The sequence below is a fragment of the Zalophus californianus genome, chromosome 14 (assembly GCF_009762305.2).
Source record: "Zalophus californianus isolate mZalCal1 chromosome 14, mZalCal1.pri.v2, whole genome shotgun sequence".
Lineage (NCBI taxonomy): Eukaryota > Metazoa > Chordata > Mammalia > Carnivora > Otariidae > Zalophus > Zalophus californianus.
In genome coordinates this window covers 22,125,872-22,150,898 of record NC_045608.1, presented here as the reverse complement: position 1 = coordinate 22,150,898, position 25,027 = coordinate 22,125,872, and the positions used below count along the sequence as shown (strand labels likewise).

General features: G+C 43.6%; 1 protein-coding gene across 7 annotated transcripts in view; it reads left to right on the top strand.

Annotated features, from left to right (window-relative positions):
• CHEK2 (checkpoint kinase 2) overlaps positions 1-25,027 on the top strand; it is an 88,456-nt gene extending 63,429 nt beyond the window's left edge. For 3 of the 7 annotated variants that reach the window (XM_027576915.1, XM_027576913.1, XM_027576914.2), the window contains 11 exons: positions 172-262; positions 6,012-6,120; positions 8,219-8,272; positions 11,927-11,988; positions 13,674-13,773; positions 15,770-15,856; positions 16,845-17,008; positions 17,203-17,318; positions 18,323-18,408; positions 22,732-22,812; positions 23,626-25,027. In XM_027576915.1, the coding sequence (XP_027432716.1) occupies positions 172-262; positions 6,012-6,120; positions 8,219-8,272; positions 11,927-11,988; positions 13,674-13,773; positions 15,770-15,856; positions 16,845-17,008; positions 17,203-17,318; positions 18,323-18,408; positions 22,732-22,812; positions 23,626-23,715 (1,040 nt within the window). In that variant the 3' untranslated portion in view covers positions 23,716-25,027. Of the gene's footprint in view, positions 1-171; positions 263-6,011; positions 6,121-8,218; positions 8,273-11,926; positions 11,989-13,673; positions 13,774-15,769; positions 15,857-16,844; positions 17,009-17,202; positions 17,319-18,322; positions 18,409-19,783; positions 19,815-22,731; positions 22,813-23,625 lie in introns of those variants that run through there. The other 4 variants (XM_035724003.1, XM_027576919.1, XM_027576917.1 and 1 more) reach the window with 2 other exon arrangements.

The following is a 25,027-nucleotide window of genomic DNA, read 5'->3' as shown; positions in this document are numbered from 1 at the left end:
ATAATACTATGAAATTATTATTAGCCTGGCTACATAATTCCTTTAGAGTTAGGTGTTAAGTATAATTAAAAATAATTGTCTATATCACATATGCTTACTAAACTTTAGGACCACTTATCTTCTCTTTATTGAATAAATTAATGAGACTTATTTCTGCCCTTTTTCCTTTAGTTTTTGTATTTTTTGATCTGACTGTAGATGATCAGTCAATTTATCCTAAGGAATTAAGAGACCAATACATCATGTCAAAAACTCTCGGAAGGTAAATTTTTTTTATTATGAAAATTGCCATTCATTTTTTTCTAAACATTTGTCATTGATTAGTTTCTTGTTCCTGGTTTTATAACATTCGTTAACTTCATATTTGTAGGGAACTTGTTAGGTGTGTTACTGATTTATTTGATAAATTAATTTAAAAAAGTTCTCATACCATACAATTCACCCATATGAAGTGTATAATTTAATGATTTTTAATATATTCACAGAGTTGTGAAACCTTTACCACAACCAATTTTAGAACTTTTTTTTATAAAGAGTTTTATTTATTTATTGAGAGAGAGAGAGCATGAGAGGGAAGAAGGTCAGAGGGAGAAGCAAACTCCCTGCTGAGCAGGGAGCCCGATGCGGGACTCCAGGAACATGACCTGAGCCAAAGGCAGTCGCTTAACCAACTGAGCCACCCAGGCGCCCTAGAACTTATTTATTTATTTATTTATTTGACAGAGACACAGTGAGAGGGAACACAAGCAGGGGGAAGGGGAGAGGGAGAAGCAGGCTTCCTGCAGAGCAGGGAGCCTAATGCGGGGTTCTCCTGGGATCATCACCTGAGCCTAAGGCAGACGCTTAACGACTGAGCCACTCAGGTTCCCCTAGAACATTTTTATTACCTTCCAAAAAAGAAACATTGACTACATTTATGCCCCCTTCAGAATTTGTGACATCTTGGGAAGTGAAATGAAACTGATCATTGAATCAGGGCAAAGTTCTCAAGATGTTTGGTTTCAGGACCCCTTACAACCTTCCTTAAAAGATCTTATTTATTTGAGAGAGAGAGAGAACATGAGCAGGGGGAGGGGCAGAGGGAGTGGGAGAAGCAGACATCCTGCTGAGTGGGGAGCCCCATGCAGGGCTCAATCTAGGACCTGGAGATCATGACCTGAGCTGAAGTCAGACACTTTAACTGAGCCACCCGGGTACTCCAGGAGCCCTTATACTCTTAAAAATTACTGAGGATGCCAAAGAGCTTTTGTTCACATGGCTTAAATCTATTGATATTAACTGTATTAGAAATTCAAATGCAGACATTAATAATATTTGTTAATGCATTGAAAAACTCACTTATGTTAAATAATGTTTCTGGGGCATCTGGGTGGCTCAGTTCGTTAAAGTGTCCAACTCTTGATTTTGGCCCAGGTCATGATCTCAGGGTTGTGGGATTGAGTCCCCCCCCACCCCCACCCCCACCCCCATCGGACTCCCCACTCAGCGGGAGTCTGCTTGGGGTTCTCTCCCTCTGCCCTTCCTGCTCATTCTCTCCCTCGCTCTCAAATAAAAAAAATCTTAAAAAGATAAATAATGTTTTGAGTGCAAAATATTTTTTTTTAAAGATTTTATTTATTTATTTGACAGAGACATAGCGAGAGAGGGCACACAAGCAGGGGGAGTGGGAGAGGGAGAAGCAGGCTTCCCGAGGAGCAGGGAGCCTGATGTGGGGCTCAATCCCAGGACCCTAGGATCATGACCTGGGCCGAAGGCAGACGCTTAATGACTGAGCCACCCAGGTGCCCCGCAAAATAATTTTTTTAAAGATTTTATTTATTTATTTGATAGCGTGCACAAGCAGGGGGAGCAGAAGAGGGAGAAGTAGGCTCCCCACTGAGCAGGAAGCTGGATGTGGGGCCCAATCCCAGGACCCTGGGATCATGACCTGAGCCGAAGGCAGTTGCTTAACCAACTGAGACACTTAGGCACCCAACAAAATAATTATTTAAATAAAGATTAATGAGAAGAGAGGCATTGTTTCACATTTTAAAAGTCTTTGATATCTCCTTTACTAGAAAATGGCTAGATCCTGATATTTGGTTCTTTGTTCGGTCTGTTACATCACATGCCATAAAGCCTCTGGAAAACTGTATGCTCATGAGAGAATGAGAATGAAAAAGGCACATAATGTCTTAGTATTATTCTGCAAATAGTTTAGGCTTTGTGGGCACCCTGCAAGCATCTTGAGGTCCCTTAGGGGTTGCTTAATCCTACTTTGAGAACCACTTCCTTAGGTTTTTACGTTTTATTTATTTAAGTAATCTGTATACCCGATATGGGGCTCGAACTCATGACCCCAAGATCAAGAGTCACATGCCCTCCCAACTGAGCCAGCCAGGCGCCCTGAGAACCATTTCCTTAGGGACACCTTTACCACATTGCATCATGTTCTTCAATCTCCCACCCCTCTCCCACCCCAGAGGCCTTTAACATTTTTGGAAACATGAAAGTAGAAATTAATAAAAGGAAATAATCGCCTATATTCCTGCCACATAGAATCAAACACAATGTACTCTTTATGACCATCTATGGAAAATATTTTAGTTTATGGATGTTAAATTCAGTAACTCACTATGTTTTCGTATTTGCATTGGTGCTTGGAAATTTATAGCCAAATTTGTGCCCACCCTTAAGAAATATATAGGACTCTTATTTTTTCTAAGGGAAAATCCTGTAACTTTTAGCAGGTCACAGAATCTTAACTCACATGAGTCAGAAAAGAAAAGAAACTTACTGACTCTCTTAACGGGCACAGATGATTTCAGGTATGACTGGACCAGGTGGCCTTTAGGGCTTTATTTCACTCTTTGAGTTCTGATTATCTGTGTGGCTTTACCTGTGGCTGGATTTAAGGGCTCCTACAGTGTTGCCAGGGCTCTGACTCCATCTGTTGATTCAGCTACTATTGGTTGCCTATAGATTTGCTTTCTCTGTGTGGCAGGAAAGATGGCTTCCAGGAGCCCTACACTCATATCTTCTTCCTTCTAGAAACCACCACAGGTAGAACTGTTTCTCTCCCAGAATCAGCATTTGATTCCAGGGAGAACCTTGACTGGCTCAATTTTAGTTACATGTCCACCCCATGGTACTATTATAGATACTCCACTAGAGCTACATCGACTCAGGGAAGATTTCTCAGGCAAAAGGTGACTTTATCAGAAGGGGAACTGGAAAGTGTTTTGAGCAGATTTAAAAAAATAATAGTTATATGGACTGTTATCTCACACTATATACAAAAATTAAAAGGAAAAAACTAGGGGCTCCTGGGTGGTTCAGTCGGTTAAGCGTCTGCCTTTGGCTCAGGTCATGATCCCGGAGTCCCAGAGTCTCAGGATGGAGCCCCACCATCAGACTCCCTGCTGAGCAGGCAGTCTGCTTTTCCCTCGGGCCCTTCCCTGTCTTGTACTTTCTCTCTCTCTCACGCTCTCAAATAAATAAATAAAATCTTAAAAAAAAGGGAAAAAACTAATTTTAAGAGACAAAGCTATTAAACTGTAAGAAGGAAACAGGGATAACTCTTCCTGACCTTGTATTTGGCACTGGTTTCTTAAATATGGTACCAGAAGTACAAGCAACAAAAGGGAAAAAAATGGATAAATTAGACTTCATCAAATTTAAAAACTTTAGTGCATTTAGATACTATCAAGGGAGTGAAACACAACTCACAGAGAGAAAATACTTGCAAATAGTATATCTGATAAGGATCTAGTATTCAGAGTAAAGAACAACAAAAGGAAAAACTATCCAATTTACAAATGGGCGAAGGATTTATTTATTTATTATTTTTTTATTCATTCGAGACACAGAGAGAGAGAGAGAGAGCATTAGCAGGGGGAGAAGCAGAGAGAGGGGGAGAAGTAGATTCCCCGCTGAGCAGAGAGCCCGATGCAGGGCTCCGATCCCAGGACCCTGGGATCATGACCTGAGCTGTAGGCAGACCCTTAACCATCTGAGCCACCCAGGCGCCCCTGGGCAAAGGATTTAAATAGACTTCTTGAAAGAAGATATACAAATGACCAACAACCACATGAGAAGATGCTCAGCATCATTAGTCATTAGGGAAGTGCAAATGAAAACCACAATGAGATACTACTTTGCAGCCACTAGGGTGGCCATAATAAAGAAATAGAAAGTAACAAGTGTTCGTGAGGATGCAGAGAAATTGGAAACTCTATGTACTACTGATGGGAATGAATGTAAAATGGTGTAGCCACTGTGGGAAATAGTTGATTGGTTTATCAAAAAGTTAAGCATAGAATTATCATATGGCCCAGCAATTTCCTCTTGTAGGTATATAACCCCCCCAAGTTGAAAACAGATATTCAAATAAAAACTTATGCATGAATGTTCATTTCAGCTCTATTCATAATAACCAGAAGGTGGAAACAACCCAAATTTCCATCAACAAGTAAATAGATAAACAGATATATCTGTATAATGGGATATTACTTATATTTTTATTTTTCTAAAGATTTTATTTGTCAGGATGCCTGGGTGGCGCAGTCGATTAAGCAGCTGCCTTCGGCTCGGGTCATGATCCCAGGGTTCTGGGATCGAGCCCCACATCGGGCTCCCTGCTTGGCGGAGAGCCTGCTTCTCCCTCTCCCTCTGTCTGCCGCTCTGCCTACTTGTGCTCTCTATCTCTGTTAAATAAATAAATAAAAATCTTAAAAAAAAAAAAAGATTTTATTTGTCAGAGAATATAAGCAGGGGGAAGCGGCAGGCAGAGGGAGAAGCAGACTCCCCACTCTGTAAGGAGCCCAATGTGGGACTCAATCCTAGGACCCTGGGATCATGAACTTAGCCCAAGGCAGACACTTAACCAACTGAGCCATCCAGGTGTCCCACAATGGAATGTTACTTAGCTATTAAAAAAGAATGAAATACTGATCCATGCTACAGCATGGCTGAACCTTGAGAACATGGTAAGTGAAAGAAGCCAGACACAAAGGGCCACATGTTGTGTGATTTCATTGATAAGAGATATTCAGAATAGGCAAATCCATTGAGACAAAGTGGATGAGTGGTTGCCAGCGGCTGGTTGCAGCATAGAATGGGGATGGGGTTTCCATTTGGGCTGATGAAAAAATTCTGCAACTAGACAGGGGTGAAGGGTCCAGACATTGAGGATGTACTTAATGCCACTGAATTGTACATTTTAAAATGATTACAATGGTAAATTTTGTTATGTAGATATACATTATGCAATTAAAAAAAATGTCTTGGCAAATCCATCATCCCATTCCAAAGTCACAATAGTTAACAGTCTACTTCGGGCATGTAATGAGTGATTGATACTTGAGTAGCCTTTACCTTCAGTTGACCCAAGCTTTGGAGAACAGAGCCCATCAGGTTATCTGTATTTTGGGTGGTATACTGGGTATTATTACTCCTCCTTAGAGTGTCCCAATTAACTGCAAATCTTCAAGAGTTTTGCTGCAAGCAGGTTAGTTGCGTAATACTTTTTTTTTTTTAGGTATTGTGATTTTATTTAGGGTGAAATTCATGGCATCAACTGCTTCTGTAGTTCTTTTGAATAAGACAGACCGTATCAATGAAAGTAATTCATTTGCAGATGCTATTTACTATAACTTGTGTTAGTCACTCATTTTTGTCTAGGGCTTTGTTCTACTTGATGTTTCCCTGACTCTAGGATAAATAATTTCTCTATTTGTTCTTAGTGTCTTTCTGAGAATTTCACACTCTGGGGTGCCAGTAAGACAAGTCTGTATCTCTCAGCTCAAAAAGTGGAATTTGGAGCTGACTCAGTGCTGTTGGGTGGTTCACATTCACTTATGCCCTTGACATTTTAACTTTGGTGAGGTTTCACTGTGTTGTCTGAAAACAGGGACAATGGAAGAAGTGTGTGGATCGTGTTTAATATGTAATAGTTGAGGCCAGCTCAGAAGTGATGGGTCTCATGATTAAAATCATTCTGATAATCGATCATTTTATATTTCTCTCTGCAGTGGTGCCTGTGGTGAGGTGAAGCTAGCTTTTGAGAGGAAAACATGTAAGAAAGTAGCCATAAAAATCATCAGCAAAAGGAAGTTTGCTATTGGCTCTGAGAGAGATGCAGTAAGTACCTGTTTGTGGATGCTCAGCTGTTTTTAACACTTCCTAATGTCCCCAGATAATTTGAGTGGTGATTTTCAGTGTCAGGGAGAATTCACTGTTCACATATGTGAATTTGTATTAAACAACATTGAAAAATTTTGAGTATTGGGGCTCCTGGGTGGCTCAGTCAGTTAAGCATCTGACTCTTGATTTTGGCTCAGGTCATGATCTCAGGGTCATGAGATCAAGACCTGTGTTTGTTGGGTCTGCACTGGTCATGGACCTGCTTAAGAGTCTCTCTCTCCCTCTGTGCCACCCCCACCCCCCTGTTTTTTGAGTATATTCAACTAACCTAGAATGTACTTACCAATAGCTTGGTTCCAACGTAATAATACACCTAGCAGGAAGTGTTTTCTCCTCGCCTCCCCAAGTTGTTACTAGTTTTTACAGTATGTGAAAGGGAATTGGGGAGAAAAAACCCAGCCATATCCCCACCACTGTAACTCCACAGCTGTTTCTAGTTTTGTTTTTCCTTGTGGTCCTTGTTCATACAGATTTGCATTTTTAGTTGGTTGAAATCATATTGTATATACAATTTTGTATTCTGCTTTTCCCCATACGCATTAATGCATAAACTTTCCCCTAATAGATGTTTTGTGATGATCGAGCCTCTTTTTCATGAAAAAGACTTTATATTTATTCACCCATTCCTCTCTTTGATCATTTGGAATAATTTCTAGTTCTTTGCCCTTCCCGATAATGAAACAGTGAATATCTTAGCATCTATAGATTTTTAAAAATCTTAATTATTTAACAGTCTCTGTATAGTAGCTATTCATTGTATCACATTTTCTCTAATACACATTTACTGCATTGGTGAAATGTATTGGTCTTCCAACACAGGACCCTACAAAGTAATGTAAAGTGAGGTCTCTGATCACCTTTTCCTTTGTGGCCAGCTGTTTCTGGCCATTATACTTTAACGTTCTTTAAAGATCTATTCCCCATCCCCCACCCGGGCCCCAAGGACAATGCCATTCTCACATGGCAAGAGCAGTTTCCTTTCTGTGTTCACTTTGTGGTGGATCCTTTTCCCCTGTGATTCTGGATTTGTTTCCCGTTTTGAGGGGGAAGAAAATACCTACCAGATTCTTAATGACTTGGAGCAAAATTGTACTTCTTAATTTCATCTTTCAAATCAGATTGGACTCTTTAAGACCTCTCTATCAGCAGAGTACGGCCTTTCTTGGTAATGAGTTTAACAGCTTACAGGAAGAGGCAGGCTTTTAAAATTAAACATCTGGGTTTCTTAGCTGAAGTCCATTTTACATAAATATGTAATTCTATATCCTCTTCGCTTTGGAGGGTGTAGCCCATGAGGCTGAGTAAGTCGATTTCATCCTTTTGGAATTGCAACGGAGAGCAGTTCCAGTCCCCTGATGCTTCCTCTCTTTGGTGTCTCAGTAAATATGTCAGCCTGCAGCAAATTGGAACCTGTGTCTGCTTCATTATTAGAAATTTGGCTTGACATTTTCCTTTTACAATTTAATTGAATACCTCTTGTCTGTGGTTTGTTTATTGTATCATTTTTATGAGTATAAACAGTTCCACAGCCAGACAGACAGAGCTTACAACCAATATTACATTGTATGTTAACTAACTGGAATTCCAATAAAAACTTAAAAAAAAAAGAGAGAGACAGAGCTTACCAGGTAAGTGTGAGAATGGTGGAAGCACACTTGTTTCTGGCTGTGAGAACTGGAACAAGTGGCTTCCTTTCTCTGTGCCTCAATTACTCCATTTGTGAAATGGGGATAATTATAGAACCCAGTTCACTTCAGGATTATGAGACTTCTGTAAGATGACTCTTTTACATAAAGAGGTTGGCATAGGGCCTGTTCGTTTACTGAATGCTTACTATTTGCCAAGCACTTCGCAGGGTGATTTTTAGGTAACTGATTTAGTTCTTTGACCTCTAAGCCTTGAATTATCTGTATGGGTAGGGCTGGGCTGGGTGTGTGGAACTCATGCAGCTTTTACTCAACTAAGTTGTAAGTAAACATTTTTTAAATATTGACTGTTATTAACAGACTTTAATGTTTTTTTTTATTTATCAAAGGATCCAGTTCCCGATGTTAAAACAGAAATACATATTTTGAAAAAACTAAATCATGTAAGTATTGCTATAAAATATGACCTTACTTAAATCCATTTCTCTCAAAATAGGGGGGGAGTACAAAGTATTTCAGTTTAATAAAGCTAGTATTAACTTGGGTTCCTTAATTGTGTGTGTGTGTATTGTGTGTGTTTATGTGTGGGTACACATGCGTGGGTGTATGTATTTAGCTGGAAAGAGCTTTACTGTGAAATTTTGAGAGGACAATACTGTATAAAGATTTCATGTTTAAATAACTGTGATATTTCCACTGAGTGAGTTTTTGACCAAAACACGTAAATTTCCTAAGTATTTTATCTTATAGGGATTTGATCAACTGCTTATGTTTGGGAAGACAATGCTAATTTGGTTTAGTTATACCTGAAGTTTCAGTACCTCAATACCTTTTGTGGTGCTGATTTCGATTTATCTCAGTGGGTATAAATAGTTCCTGTCTTTTGTCCAATGATGACTTTTTCTCACTGGAAAGTGAGTCTGTCTTTTTTTTTTTAAGATTATTTATTTATTTATTTGACACAGAGAGAGAGACACACAGCGCGAGAGGGAACACAAGCAGGGGGAGTGGGAGAGAGAGAAGCAGACTCCCGAGGAGCAGGGAGCCCGATGTGAGGCTCGATCCCAGGACCCTGGGATCATGACCTGAGCCAAAGGCAGACGCTTAACGACTGAGCCACCCAGGCGCCCCGAGTCTGTCTTTTAAGAAGTGAGAAGAGAAGTTAGAGTTGTGGACTGATCCCATCTTCCTTTTTATTGTTTTTTCTGTTTCTTCATTAATTCATGAACCCCCTTGAAGTCATGAGCTAGGTTGGCACTGGAATTGAAACTTGCAGTTAGACTTCCAGTCTCTCCAGCTAAGGACGATCTTATTCTGGTTCTTTTTTTTTTTTTTTTGAGAGGGGGTAGGGGCAGAGGGGAGAGGGTAAGAGAGAATCTTAAGCAGGTTCCATGCCCATTGAGGAGCCTGTTGCTGGCATTTGATCCACAGCCCTGAGATCATGACCTGGGCCAAAATCAAGAGTAGGATGCTTAACCAGCTGAGCCACCCAGGCGCCTGGATCTTATTCTGGTTTTTAACCTCCAAGCAATGAAAAGATTTTCTTCTGCCTTCTCTCACCTCCTCAGATTCTCCAAACAACTAATAGAAATTAAGAGCAGGATCACTGCCATCAACACAATAGTTAGAACCCAGTGGTTGGGTCTTGAACCCAGGAGAATCTGAGTAACCAGCATCCTGGCTTGGTGTTCTTCTAATTCCCTTGCAACTTCCTCTTCTTCCCTGAATTAGCCTTTTTTTCCCCAAGGGATCTGGAATCTCTTGTTAAAGAGAGGAGCCCTCTAATTTTCTGGGGTGGGGTTGCTTCAAACGTACTTGTAAGATAAACACTTCAGATCCTCAGGGAATTTTTCCTGATGTCAGAGGATCCCCAAACATAACATTTACACAAATCCAATGTCCACTGCAGTCGAGAGGAATTTAGAACCCTCAAAAAAGATCTCCGGCAATTTAGAAAGAAATTGCAAGATTTCTTGGCAGTTTACAAGGGCATGTGGAAAGCTCTTGGAAATTAAATATGGGCTCATGAGTGCATTTGGGGGATAATGAGTAGAGCCTGATAGCCCAGCAGAGCCTGGTGCTTGGAGCCAGGCATTGATCCAATCAGTCGTCAGACACTTACTGTGCCAGCCTGTCTTCTAAGGCCCAGGCGGTGGTGAGCACAGATGGATTTGGCTGTCCCTCCCCTCCTATGGTTTCAGCCTAGTGGGGAGACAGACCTGGGTTCCCAGTCCCATCTCTCTTACCTCCTGGCTCTGAGAAGGTCATTTTACTTTTCGGAGCCTTTGTTTGCTCATCTGTGCAGTGGAAACAATAAGGATACCTACCTTAAAGGTCAGTATAGGAATTCGATGAGATGTGCTCACCAAGCTCTCTGTGTGGAGAACATGCTTGGGAAATGACAGTCATCTGTCATTCCCTAAACTCTTCCCTGTATGGTCTAAGTGGAGAGTGTAGGATAGTAGCTTCTGGTTCACGAGAGACACCTTCAGCTACGATGCTGCAGCCAATGAATGACCCTAGAGGTGGTGGTGCCTAGAGGAAGCGGCGCCTACAGGCTTTTGACTGCTGGGCACCTCCTCATGCTGCACCAGCTCCCAGACCTTTCTGTTTCCAGGTGGGCCCAGCCCTGCCGAATGAAGCCAGGCAGAACCAAGTGGCTCTCATTTGTTCCTCTGATCTCCTGTTCCTTTTCCGTGTGTGTCTTTTCTTCTGCTTCTCCTTTAATCACGTGTAGAATCTAGAGAGTCAAATCTTGCTCAAAGGTTTATACACGGACTGTAACTCTGCAGCCCCCTAATCCTCCGCCACAAACATTTTAGAACTCTTTCATCTGTTTTTTTTTTAAACCAATGTTATCTCCATGTTTCTATATAATATGCATAACTGCTGGGGGTTTATCACTTTTAGATAGCCGTTGCCCTCCTGTTACAGTGTATGAGGATTTTAGTTCTCTTTTCCTCTTAATATAACACTACTATACATATCCAGTGTCTTCATTATTGTGACAATAACAAATGGTCACACAGAGCAAGTACATACTATGATCATAGGTAAGGAGTGGTGGAGCTGGTTTGCTCTCAGCCTTACTCCCATGATTATGTATGCCATGACCAAAATGGGGCTGGCAGGGGTGCCTGGGTGGCTCAGTCGGTTAAGCATCTGCCTTCGGCTCAGGTCATGATCCCAAGGTTCTGGGATTGAGCCCTACATCGGGCTCCCTGCTCAGCGAGGAGACTGCTCTCCCTTTCCCTCTGCCTGCCACTCCTCTTGCTCATGCTCTCTCTCTCTGTCAAATAAATAAATAAAATCTTTAAAAGCAAAACAAAGTGGGGCTGGCAGAGTCTACCCTCAGTGGGTGGTGTTTCTATTATTGCTGTTGTTTGTATTAATCTGGGCAGCATATGAACGTCTCCTGTTTGCTGGCTTCTCTGCTGAGTGTTGGTTCTAGAAAGATAACTAAGACTTGACCCATGAAGTGCCTGATAGAGGGAGACCCATGGTGGGTGTTAGTTTCCTTTTTCTGCCCTCCTGGAGCTCACAGTCTGTGGGGAGACAGGCATTGAAGATGTAGCGTGAGGCAGCACAGATGAGAACCAATGCAGGGGACTGTGGGTGCATTCCGAGCGTGACGTTTGAACTGGGGGCCTGATGCTAGAGGACAGGTGTGCCCAGAGGCTGGATCACCAGGCAGGAGGGTGGCGAGCCAAGTGTGACATTGGTAAAGAACACAGGGAATCTAGGGCAGGCGGGGTGTTTTGTGGTCTAGAGAGGAGGATGCACACAAGTGTTAGGCTCTTCAGGTTCCTTAGGTGTCCTTCAGTACCTGTGTTCTGGGACAGTAAGGAGGAATGCTGGGAAGAGACTGGCCTTCCTTCCATAGTGCCATCCTTGGTGTGTGAATCATGAACCCTCCCTCACCAACTTGGTGGGATGGAGGGTTTCTTGCATGTTCTTACTAAGGAGCCAGCTCAGTGCTGTTCTGCCTTTTCTGCAATACGAACTTCAAAGTGTCTTGAGGCAGGGGACCAAATGCCCGAGTTCTCCTGATTTTCCTCTTGGGAGCCTCTCACTACTTTTCTTCTTTTCCCTCTTAGCCTTGTATCATCAAGATTAAAGACTTTTTTGATGCTGAAGATTATTATATTGTTTTGGAATTGTAAGTAGTAAACTTTTCTATTTGTCTCTATTTAATTGCTTATAAACCACCAAAGAATCTAAGACTGGCGTGCATTTTTCTCATCCTGGGGACCCTCATCATATGTATGTGGTGGTGGGGCTTGCAAAGTGTGCATGTGGGGTTAGTGTCGATCCTAAAATTCCTCGAGTGTTTCCAAAGGCACGTGGCTTAGAGGTTCCAGACCCTGGGTCTGAGGCCTGAGTTTGAATCCCGCTCTGCAGGTAACTCCCTGTGAGTTAGTTGACTTCGTGTCTCCGAGTCTTATTTTCCTTGTGTTGTGGGGGTGGTAATAATGATACCCCCATGCGCAGAGTCATAAAGATTAAATACCCTGAGGGATGGAGAGTGCCCCGCAGAGCCCCCGGCACACTCCGTGCCCCTCTGTCCCTTCCATCCCCACCTTACCCTGTTTTACTGTATTATATCTGTCAGTTATTAAAGTCGTGTACTTCCGCACCTCCGTTATGGGGAAAAAAAAAACAAAAAAAAACAAAAACAAAAACTGTTGCTTGAGCAACTGTGTTGCTCAAACTCAGGTGGATATTAATTATTCTGAAACGTGCCTGGGTGGATCTCTCTGCTCTGGATCGCAGTCCTGGGTGGCGCCTGATTATCTTTTTGTTGCTGGTTTACTTGCTGGTCTATTTCAGTAACCACAAAGTCCTGTCTTCTGTGGTGTGGCCCAAACAATTTCCTGCCTCATCCCTGGCAGAGGCCTGTCTTGAGGCTCATTCCTACATACATGTAGTGTTTCTGGGAGCGGCTGTTGTCAGGCGGGGCTTTGCTCCTGAGTGGCACACAGTGCCTAAGCAGGTCGGCCACTAAGATTTTATAGTAAACAGCCTCAATCATAGTACTAGGAAAGATTGGATGACCCTTGGGATGCTTAAGGGTTTATCCGTTGCTGTTTGGAGCTACTTAAAACAGTTCAATAATAATACAATAACAGTCACTGAGACTAATGAAGTACTCACTATGGGCCAATTCCTGCTCTCAGCACTTCACATGGATTGACTCCTTCACCCTTCATGACAGTCATCCAGGTGACTTACAAGTTACTGATGGGTTACTGTGTTTAGCCCCACTTTACAGAAAAGGAAACTGAAGTTCAGAGGGATTGAATAACCCTGCCAAGCAACCACATTGTGCCAACTGCCTTACCTACATTAATTATCTCTTAATTTTTACAACAGCCATCAAGGTGAGGGGGGGTTATCCCAATTTTTTAAGAGGCAGAAACAAGCTCAAAGAGGTGACATAACTTGCCCAAAGTCCCACAGCTGGGATGTGAGGGAACTGGGGTTCAGACCCCACTTGCGTGGTTGCGGGTTTCTGCTTGCTGCTCTTGCCCAGCCACAGAATCTCCTGGGGTGTGTGATAAAAATGTAACCCTGTGGGCACCCCTCCGGTCCACTGAGTCAGATTCGTAAAAGCTCCCAAGTGTGTCCGGTGCCCACTGCCCACTCCTTCCGTCTTTTCCCTGTTCCTTCGTTTCCAGTGAGGACCTCTTAACTGTGAAGAGGAGACTTTCTACCTCACTGCCCTTAGAAACGGGAGTCCTCAAGAGTGAATAAAAAAGGCCACTCTTTGCTTGTCTGAAACAGTGTGTCTTGTTGGTGTTATTGTCTTCCGTCCAAGCCCCCTGCTTTGCCTGTGTCTTTCAGGATGGAAGGAGGAGAGCTCTTTGACAGGGTGGTGGGGAATAAGCGCCTGAAAGAAGCTACATGCAAACTCTATTTTTACCAGATGCTCCTGGCTGTACAGGTAAGGGTTCCCTCGGTTCCTTTGACGCCCTGCTTGTGGGTGAATTACTCCCGAAGTCAGGCAGAAAGTGAGGGATGGTGCATAAAACCCGGAGGGCACAGAGTCTGTCTGTGCTTGTGATGTTCTGTTCTTGGCAAAAACACCCCTCTCCCGCCTTTGACTCAGCCAGGAAAGCTCTTGCCGGGAAGCTTAAGGGACAGTAAGAGGGGGAGTTACAGAAATAAACAGGGCCCCACTTGTCTTCTCTTTAACTTGGAGGTCTATCTGGAGGGGTACTGATCTCTACTTGGGCTTGAACCTTGTAGAAAGCCCCCCCCCCCCTTACTGGCTGGGGGTTGCGGCAGGTGGGAGAGGAAGGCTGGCAAGGCGGGGTGGTTGTGACAGACGGATCGCTCCCCCTGCCACACAGTGACAGGTGGCCCCTTAGGTGCAGCATCCTCTGAACTGCGGCGGCAGGTGGGCGCCGCCTTCTCTCTTCCGAGGAGCATCTGGTTGGGTCGCACACTGCCTGCTTCCGAACATCACCTTTTCAAACCAAATTTAGCTGTGGCGAATCCCCGCCAAGATTTCTTCCCTTGAAGACCTACTCCATGCAGGAAACTGAGTGATTTGGAAGCAGCTCCCCTGTTGAGTGGGGGTTGAGGGAGATTTTCCTGGGGCTGGTTCACCTGGGTTTGCCCTCCCTGGGGGCTTTGACAGGTCTTTCTCCTGTTGACAGTGTTTTGGAGGAATTTTTTGCTCCCAGTCCAGAGGGGCATCCAGAGGAATTGAAGTCCATTAGCCCCTAACCAGTGCTTTACCCTCTTAATGATTTATTCTCTCCTGATGAGTTGAGTGCAGATCAGTGGATGTGGGGATTTTTTTCCCAAAGAAATGACTTGGTGTATAAAAATGGTGAACACACAGACAGACATCAACATTGCATTTCAGACATAGAGATTGTGAAGATGAACTCAGTTTCTGTGTTGAGGAATACGTGAACTCTGGGTATTTAAACATAATTTACAATTAGGTACTTTACAGAGGCCTTTAAAAAATATTCTCAGGAAAAGAATAACCAAATACATTATTTTGATGGAACTTTTATGGTTTACTTTAATAAGGTCTCAGAATACTTATATCACCCATTTACATTTTCTTTTTTTTTTTAATTTTGTGAGAGAGAGAGAGAAAGAGGGAGAGAGAGAGCATGAGCATGAGTGGAGGGGGGGAGCGGTCAGAGGGAGAAGCAGACCCCCTCTGAGCAAGGAACCTGATGCAGGACTCAATCCCAGGACCCTGGGATCATGACCCGAGCAGAAGACAGACACTTAACTGACTGAGCCACCCAGGTGCCCACCCATTTACATATTTACTATTGAAATTGACATCTTATATTTTTGGCAGTGTGAAGGTGTTTATTATTTTGAAGAGTGAAATAAATGGTCTATTGTCATAAGTGGCATTTTAATCTTTTTCTTTCAAGATTTAAGTAATCACACCAACGTGGGGTTCGAACTCACAACCCTGAGATCAGGAGTCGAATGCTTTACTGACTGAGCCAGCCAGGCGCCCCTAAGGATTTTCCTGAAAACAAATTTGTGGGGCACCTGGGTAGCTCAGTTGGTTAAGCGCCTGCCTTCAGCTCAGGTCACAGTCCCAGGGTTCTGGGATTGAGCCCTGCGTGGGAGTCTGCGTGGGAGCAGGGACTCTGCTCCTTCTCCCTCCTCCCCGCCCCCTGCTTGTGCTCTTTCTCACTTGCTCACTCTCTCAAATGAATAAATAAAATCTTAAAAAAAAAAAGAAAGAAAAATTTGTAAACGTTAAGCCCTTTACCCAGTAGTTTTCTATGATTTGGGGGATATGATTTGGGGGAATGTGGTTGTGAGTAACCTGGCTTACGGTTTCACCCAGGTATAAGGGGTGTGTGTGTGTGTGTGTGTGTGTGTGTGTGTGTGTGTGTGTCTTTACTCACCTACTCCATAAATCCAAGGGTCGTGCCTCCCTTTCTGTGTAGTACCTTCACGAAAATGGTATTATACATCGGGACTTAAAGCCAGAGAATGTTCTACTCTCATCTCAAAAAGAGGACTGTCTTATAAAGGTAAGAAATTTATGTTCTGTATGTGGCCACTCCAGTAGATTTCTGTTCATAAACTTATAAAATTCATCAAGTAAAAAGTGGGAGCATAAAAAGGTAGAGAATTTGACCTTTCTGCTATTAGCAGTTATTTTAGTGATCAGGCAGTATTGCTCTGATCCAGATTCTAATGAGCATTTATTGAGCTTCATTGTATACAAGCCACTTTTGTTCAGAGAGGAAGGAGGGGTCTAGATGGATGAGAGAATCCCATCCCCTTTCTTCCCCTGCTTTCTAAGGCAATGTGCTTCCCAAGCCTGGCTTCACTGTAGAATCTATTGATTTAAAAAAAAAAAAAAAAAATCATGACAACCCAGACTGCATCTCAGAATTTGCTGAAGGTGGCACTCGGGTATGAGTATTTTTTCCAAGCTCCTCAAATATTCCAGTGTTGAGATTGGTTGAGAAACTAGGGTCTAAGAAAAACTCTGGATAACTAATTAGGACCATAGAGTCTGGGTTAGATAAGGGTTATAAACCTTTTGTAAGGTTAAGGAGAACCACAGATAAGTTGGAGAGGAAACCTTGAGCTTCCTTGGCCTGGAAATTTTAATTTAAGCAAAATGAAATTTAACTTGCAGTGTTAAAGTTATAGATTCCAGATTAACAGCAGGCATGAACCATCTAGGATAGGAACTGATCTAGCCTGCATGCCTTTTAGGACTCGCAAGACTATGTTAATCTTTTTTTTTTCTTTTTTAAGATTTTATTTATTTGACAGAGAGAGACACAGCAAGAGAGGGAACACAAGCAGGGGAGTGGCAGAGGGAGAAGCAGGCTTCTGGCGGAGCAGGGAGCCTGATGCGGGGCTCGATCCCAGGACCCTGGTTGGGATCATGACCTGAACTGAAGGCAGACGCTTAACGACTGAGCCACCCAGGCGCCCCGACTATGTTAATCTTTTTATTTTATGATACCATTAAAAATGATTCCCTTTTGTCCTTAATTTTAGATTACTGATTTTGGGCAGTCTAAGATTTTAGGGGAGACCTCTCTAATGAGAACCTTATGTGGGACTCCCACCTACCTGGCTCCTGAGGTTCTTAATTCCTTTGGGACTGCTGGATATAACCGAGCTGTGGATTGCTGGAGTTTAGGAGTGATTCTTTTTATCTGGTAAGAAAAGTTTCATTGCTTCAGAGTCTGGTTGGAGATAATTAGGTGAAGTCAGAAATGTGTCCAGGTAGAGAGCTTGTGTTTACATTGGGTGACTTTTTTTGATCATTGATTTAAAGAATAATCTGTTATGTCTGAATGCCACTGAGAATATAATTTGATTTCTTTTCCTTTCTCTCTCTACCAACATTAAGCCTTAGTGGGTATCCACCTTTCTCTGAGCATAAGACTCAAGTGTCTTTGAAGGATCAGATCACCAGTGGAAAATTCAATTTCATTTCTGAAGTCTGGGCAGAGGTCTCAGAAAAGGGTATGGATATGAAAGGGTTAAGAATTTCTGGTTTGCTAAAACGTGTGTATGCTGTGGTGGAAATTTCTTTTTGCGTTGTTACATTCCTCCTGTTCTTACTTTCTGTTGTTTGTTTTGCACCTTTTGAGGGGCAAAGGAAGTTAAGAACATAGGCTCCAGAACCAGGCTGACCAAGGCTCATTTTTTGGGTCTGCTGCTCCTAGCTTTGTGACCTTAGGCAAGTTATTGAACCTGTCTGAGTTACCCTTTCCTTTATATGTAAAGGGGGTACAGTAGACCCCTACCTTAAAGGGTTTTTGTGAGGGTAATTGTAATCTAAGCAAGTGTCCGGTACCTAGTAAGTATACAAAATAATAGGTAACTTTTCAGTTACAAAGTCTCCTTTGGGTGAGCATGTAAGAGCTAAAGTAATTTCTTTGTGTTTTAGAGTTTAAAAGTATAACGATACTTCTCAAAAGGAAAACTGTCAGGTCATATAACATAGACCATTCTGTTAAACCCTAGAATGTCGAAGGAATAATACTGTTGCAATATAAAAGCCAGCCTCCACTTGTTGCTTGCTGTCAAGCTTTCTTTCTGCCAAGGCTGCAGTTCCAAGGAGCCTGTTGCTGGCTGGGAAACTCTGTCAATGCGTGGGTCTCGAGGGCCTTGGCCGAGCATCCTGAGCATCCTAGAACTAGGTAGAAGTTCAGATTTAATTAGTTTGAACTTGAGTCCAGCAATGAGATGGGGAACAGGGAGCGTTGAAGAGGTGGTGATGTGTGAGCAAAAGGAGATGGGGGGCATTGTGGTCTTTCCTGGTGTTCTCCGAGAGCTCTGAAGACAGAGAGTGAGAAGGACTGGGGTGGAGGGGGTCCTTGCCCCCCCCCACCTGCTGACTTGAAATGACCTTAGCCCCTCTCTCTTTCTGGATGTTGGCCTGTCATTTTGGCATACTTTAATTTTGCTGACTTAATGTATCACCCTTTCCACTATGATTTGATATTTGATTATCATTGTTTTAGCTCTGGACCTTGTCAAGAAGTTGTTGATAGTGGATCCAAAGGTGCGTTTTACGACAGAAGAAGCTTTAAGACACCCGTGGCTTCAGGTGGGTATGGGACAGTGCTTGCTGGCATAAACTATACAGGCAGCTCTTAGCTGTGCCTGAGGGATGAAGGAAGAAGTTGGAAACATGTTAGCTTTGTTGAGACTGTTTAATGCACCTGCTTTAGAATGAGCTTAGGTGTGTCGGGTATGTTTCTGTGTGTATATGGTTCATGAGTGTAGGTGTGTCTTTGGGTACAACCTTTTCAGCTTAACTTGTGGCTCCTGGGATCCCAACACAGCTCACTTTATGGCCTGTCCTAGTTCCACTTGGGTTCCCTGAGTCTGCAGTTCGGCCGTGGTACTTTGAGAAGTGGTTCTAGCTCGGAACCTCCACCGCCACCCCCACCTGTGCTAGCCTCGTCCCTCAACCAGGTGGGATGGGCTGCATCCCAGCTGTCTTCAGCCTTAAATCAGGGGAGCCGGGGAAGGAGAAGGAGGAGGGCAGCTTCTCTGGGGGAGAATCTGGTTATTTCTTAAGCCTAAGTGATTGGGCATACAGGGCCCCACTTACTCTTGGTGAGTAAAGATGCCATTAGTGCACCTTTCAAGTCTCTGTTGCCTGCGTGTCCCTGCCAGGGCATTGTGGCTATTGTTGGATTATACCCTGACCTCATTCTAGCTGCCAGACTTGGAAGTCCTTTGTGGCTTTGCTGGACTGATCTTTGGTTTTAGAACTAGCCACAGCATGGGGCAGGTTTTCTGATGGATGTCAGGCCTTCTGTTAAGTGCTGTTCCACTCCGCACAGCCATACCCCTTTTTGTTAATTTCCATTTGGTCTGTTTCCTGTGGGGATGGGGAACTTAACCCACTAGCTTGAGCCAGAGGCTCAAGTACTCTGGGGATTACTAGCCCAGAAACTCATCCGGGCCGTCCAGTCTCAGTACTGTGCTTCTGGGACTCTGGGAAGACTGTCCCTATTCTTCTGTCTTCCAGCCCTCCATACCTAACAGTTATGCTCAGGCCAGCTCAGGTTGAGAACAACAAATCCTTAAAAGAAAAAAAAAAGTAGATATATTTGTTTGGGTTATTGCCCTGGAAACAGCAGTCTCCCCCCAAAAGAAATCTGTCAGATGATTTAGCACTTAATAGACCACACGGATTTGAAACAGCAGGACCCTGGAGAAAAGGAATTTGGAAACAAGGGTGCCTTTGCATGTGGGGATTTAATTTTGATGAAAAAGAAAAACATGCCTCTTGGCTGTTTTTATGTGCCCTAATAGGGAAACTCTTGGGGCCAGATGTGGACGTAGAGGAGCTGTGCTAGTCTTGGGGGAAAGAAAAATGGAGCTTGCCAGTTAGGCCAGGGAACGGGGTTTGTAGCCGCCTGCAGTTTATGAACATGCGTAACCTATTTTTCTTGTTCTGTTTGTCTCAGAAGAAAACTTACAACTGAGGAAAAGGTGAGGTTCAGCCCTGCCACAGGGGTCTCACTGGAATACTCTTGTCCACATTTTGTTTTTGCTGCAAAAGGTGGAATGAGCACCGTGAGGATGAGAATGCAGACACTGCCCATGTTAATCATCTGCTAGTGATAGCTTAGGTTTTATTTTGGGGGATTTCAGTGTTTTGAAGAAGCCAAATGGCTTTGTGGGTCTGGCCCTGGACTGAGTGTTTGGAATGTGAGTTCCAGTCTCTTTTGCTCTTAACAGTGTTCAGTTTGGGGACCATCCTTTATGTCATTCTCTGACACTCCTATAACATCTTCTCTTTGGCCTCATATTCACTTTCTGAAACGGAGAACTCCTTCCTGCTTGCCTTTGAGGCATTTTACAGTTTAAAAATTTGAGTAGACTGTAGACATCTCTGAGGAAGGTTGTTTGCAGATACACATTGCTACCTGTGGTATACAATGAGCTCCTTTTTCCATATTATTGCTAATTGATGACTTGTTTTATTTTTTAATTTATCTTTTTTAAAAATATTTTATTATTTGAGAGAGAGAGAGAGAGCGTGAGTGGGGCAGGAGCAGCTAGAGAGGGACAAGCAGACTCCGTGCTGAGCGTGGAGCCTAATGCGGCACTCGATCTTACGACCCTGAGATCATGACCTGAGCCAAAATCAAAGAGTCAGACGCTTTACCAACTGCAGCACCCAGGCTTCCTGATGACTTGTTTTAAATAGGCCTAAATAGGCTTGTGGGCAGTTCTGTGTGGCTGTCTTAAAGAACTGCCATATGGCATGTTGCTGTGTGCTTTCATTTCTTTGTGCTTTCATTCTTTCAGAGGACAGTTAATGAGCTCATGTGTCAACACTTAGGTACCAGGGTTACGAAGAAGAGTAAGATAAGTCCTTGCCTTGGGGAGCTGACATTCCGGGAGGGTACAACCCCGACCGTAGTCACAACAGGGCAGTGGGATACATGCGGCAGTAGGGGAAGGTGTAGAGTATAGGGGGGATCCTCAGAATGAGATAGGGCCACGGTTCTTGGGCTTCAGGTATTCACGGGTTCACACAGTATGAAGAGCTTCTAAAGGCTGAGTGGCCTGGGGACGACGTGGGTGTATTAGTTTGCTAGAGCTGCTATAACAAAATACTCCAGACGGGTTGGCTTAAACAACAGAAATTTATTTCCTCACAGTCCGGGAGGCTAGAAGACCCGATTTCAAGGTGTTGGCACATTTGGTTTCTCCTGAGGTGTCTTTCCTTGCCTTCCAGATCGCTGACTTCTCTCTGTCCTCACATGGTCTTTTCTCTGTGCTCACATCCCTGGTGTCTCTTTCTCTTCTTCTGAGGACATGAGTCATACTGGATTGGAACCCCACCTTAATAGTCTCATTTATACTTAATTGCCTCTTTAAAAGCCCTGTCTCCAAATAGTCATTGGGGGTTACTATTTCAACATTTGAATTTCGGGGCGGAGGTGGACACAGTTTAGTCCCAAAGGGGGACCGCATTTTTATTGTTGATTGAGTCCCTCTATATGGAGGCCCCTTTGCCTTTTACAGTGCCTGGCACCTAAGGCCGATCAGGAAGTATTTGTTCACTGAATGAGAAAGGTGGGTGAGATGGATGGGCAGGATAGGAAGGAGGGCATTCCCGGTGGAGGTTGTGAGCAGGAATAGGAGGAAAGAGGGGAAGGAATTTTGAGAGTGGCATAGTGTAGGAAGTGAGATCCTAAGGGAGATGGTGGAGCAGAATCCAGATGAACGTGGTGCTCTCAGAATGGGCAGTGGGGCGCTACGCTGAGGGATGTAGTAAACTGTGTTGGAAACAGGTGATTCAGCCACTAGATATAGAACAGGTGAGTTAATTCTCAAGCACTGTAATTTTTCTATACATACCAAACTGCTGAATATTGGCAGCCTTCACTCCTATGCCCTCTGGCCCCACCTACTGTGGTGCTCTTGGCTTAATGGGAGGAATGGGAGGGGAGTGGGAGGAGGTTGGGTGGAAAGCTACATGGGGCTTTGGAATCAGGCAGCTGTGGGTCTGTCTTGTGCACACGCTACTTTTGAGTGGCTGAGCTGGGCTTCCAGCTGGTCCCATCCTAGTCATGGATGTTTCACCTTTCTGAAGGTGGGGAGAGCTGCACCAGGTTACTTTTCAGGATTCCCAGATGGAAATCCTTGAACCTGCAGAAGTAACATTCACAGAGGTGGGAATTACCCTCATAGACATCTGGGCAGGAGTTCTCTCTGTGCACATGCACCCTCCCCTCACCCTTCTCCCTCTAGGGAGAAGGTGTGCTTCTCCCTAGCACACCTAGGGAGTTTTGTCTTGTGTCTTGTGTCTTGTGCACAAAACACCTGTAATGCTGTGGTCTATTCATCTGTCTTCCTTTCTCATTAGCTCTGGGATATTGTGGGCTTCAAGTCCTTCTGGTGACTTGTGTAGTACTTGCTGGGAGAATTTTCTGGGGTGCTGGGTTGCTTTGTTAGGGTGGCCCTAGTAAATGGTCTTAGTGTTGGCATGGGCAGGGGACACCTCCTGGAAAGATCTGGGGAGCTTCATGGAGTCTGCTCTCAGGGGACTGAGCCAGTCCCAGCCTCTGGCTTCCTGATTACCCTTTCTCAGGATCTGGGATGCTGGTTCTGAAAGTCTCTTGACTGCTAAGGTCTGTGGTTCTCTGTGACCCACTGAAGGCATGTGGGTTTGATTTAGCCAGTGTCAACTGAGCATTGACTGCTGATTAGACTAAGGCAGAGCTGAGGAGCGCATGGCCCATTACCTCCTGGAGCTTCAGCAAGACCCTGCCTTTTGGTGGACAGACTGGGTGTCCCTACCCATTTTTGTCTTTCCAGGGGCAACCCAGCCCTGTCTTTTTAGGAGCTTTCTTTCCTTCAGACACAGTCTACTTAGGTTCTTTTTTTCACTTTTTCACAGGATGAGGACATGAAGAGAAAATTTCAGAATTTACTTTGTGAAGAAAATAAGTCAACGGCTCTACACCAAGTGCCGGCCCAGGTATTACAGATGATGGTCGTTAAATGTAGGCTAAGTGTTAAAGAGCTCATGAGCAAGGAGAATGAGTTTGAAAGGTCTCTTTAGTAGCAATTGCTTAATATTTTTTTGGAATAATGTGGTAGATATTTTGTTTCAGCTCGATCTGCTCTAGCACCCTTAGAAGATTTAATAAGAAGAGTATGTTTAATGCATTAAAGAAGCATAGTCAGGGATTGTCATTTAAGAGGTCTCCTGTAAGGCAAAATTGGAAGACTGTATTAGAATTTCAGATTTAAACTTGTTGAAAATATATAATCTGGACAAGTGGTTGATTATTGATTATAATTTTATTCCTCCAAGATTCTTTGTTAGGATTAGTTAATATCTGTTCATTCCTATCCTGCCTTCTTTTGATGAATAATACTCCCCTTCCCACTGTCCCCTCGAAATTTTATGAATGGGAAAACAAAGACAAAAAAGATGGTCTTCCCACAAAAGAGCAAGATTTGGGGCTCCCAGCAAGAGGTATTGTAGTCCCTTTAAACTTCATAATTTAGGAGGAGAGTACAGAGAGGAGGGAGGGTGGTTATGCTGCTTACTTTCAGTGTCCATCAAGTGGTCAGAAGCCACAAGGGAGAGAAATGTCCATTCAGTAAACAGGTCTGAGTTCTGGGCAGGTGTGGTGGGGGTTCAGATGTCAAGGGGGACGACTCCTAATTCGTGGTACTAGAAGTTTCACATGAATGCTCCAAGTGTACTGGAAGTGTAGTGGGACACTTTGATAATCTTAAAGCCAGTGGTTTTCTTTGAACATTTCTCCCTTTTTACTTTCAGCCTTCCACAAGTCAAAAGCGGCTTCTTGAAGGGGAAGCAGAGGATGCTGACACCACAAAGCGTCTGGCTGTGTGTGCTGCTGTGTCGTGAACTTTGGTTGAACATGAAAGAAACCTGCCTTCTTGAACCTGCTGCCATTTTCTTTAAATCTGTTTTTTATAGTTTATTTTAATTGTGGGGACAGTTGCTTTTTCACGATCATCAATACACAATTCCAAACCTAGTGGAACCTGGGCTTTGGCTTCTGTTTGGTGATGAGCTCTTTAGCTGCACACCTTTTTTGTGTATTTGCAGTTTTGTGCTTTTTGTCTGGTGCTCTGCATTGGCTGGAACCAGGTGGGTATCCCTGGTCTCAGCCTGGGCAAGCTGCATACAAATTTGAAAGACCCTTGAGAAAGTTGGAGATTGGGGTGGAGTTTATAGAGACTGGCTAGTCACCAAAGTCCTCATGAGATGGGAGGTACCTTGGTACCATATACCACAGGCCAGTTTTAAATTCTCACCTCACCTGTGTAAAGGTACAGGTCCATTGTCGCTGAAACCATGGGACCAAAACAGTTGTGGAATTTGAAATTTTCCTGGTTTTGGGAAGGATACATGGCACATCAACTCTATTATTTGTAACACCTAGTAGAGTCCTATAACTAAGCACTTAAATACTTTAGCAGCAAATATTCACAATAAAAGGGTTAGAGAAGACTATAAGTGCCTGTCAGTGCAGGTCACTTTTCTGTCAAAGGAGTTATGGATGACTCTCAGGTTTTAAAGCTGTTTGGATTTTGGAAATGCAAATGAGGCATGTGGGCATTTCATGTTGAGCCAATGACAACCAAGGAAGCCCTGAATAAAGCCCTTCTCTTGGCTGATCTTGTCCAGTCCTCACAGTGATGCTATGGTATAAGTCCTCTGACTGCGCTAATGTTGTAGGTGAGGAACCCAGGATGAAGGAGTAAGTTGACTTGTCCAGTGTCACACAGCAAGTGGCAGAGGTGGGACCCAACCAACCCAGGTCTTTCTGACTCTAATATTCCTCATCTTCTCAGGCTCATATATAGTCAGACTCGGAAATGCTGACTCATACTGACAAAACTCACAAGAGACTGATAATCTAAATCCTGAATGCCAGTGTGTTCAATTATTGTGAGAGGGTACAGCCCCATGATCTGTGTAAGTTGGGACACGTTGGTGGCAAGGAACAGAAGCTCATTTAGGTTACTTCATGATAAAGGGGATTTGTTTCACGGTTATGGATGTCTGGGCCTGGGATCCATCAGGAACCCAGGCAGCTGTAATGCTTGGTTCCTCTTGTCTCTTTCTGACCCACTGATTTTGCTTCTATCTTTGGCTGGTTGATAGTAGGCCACATTATAGCTTACTGGTCATGCCATGAGCTGAATGCCTT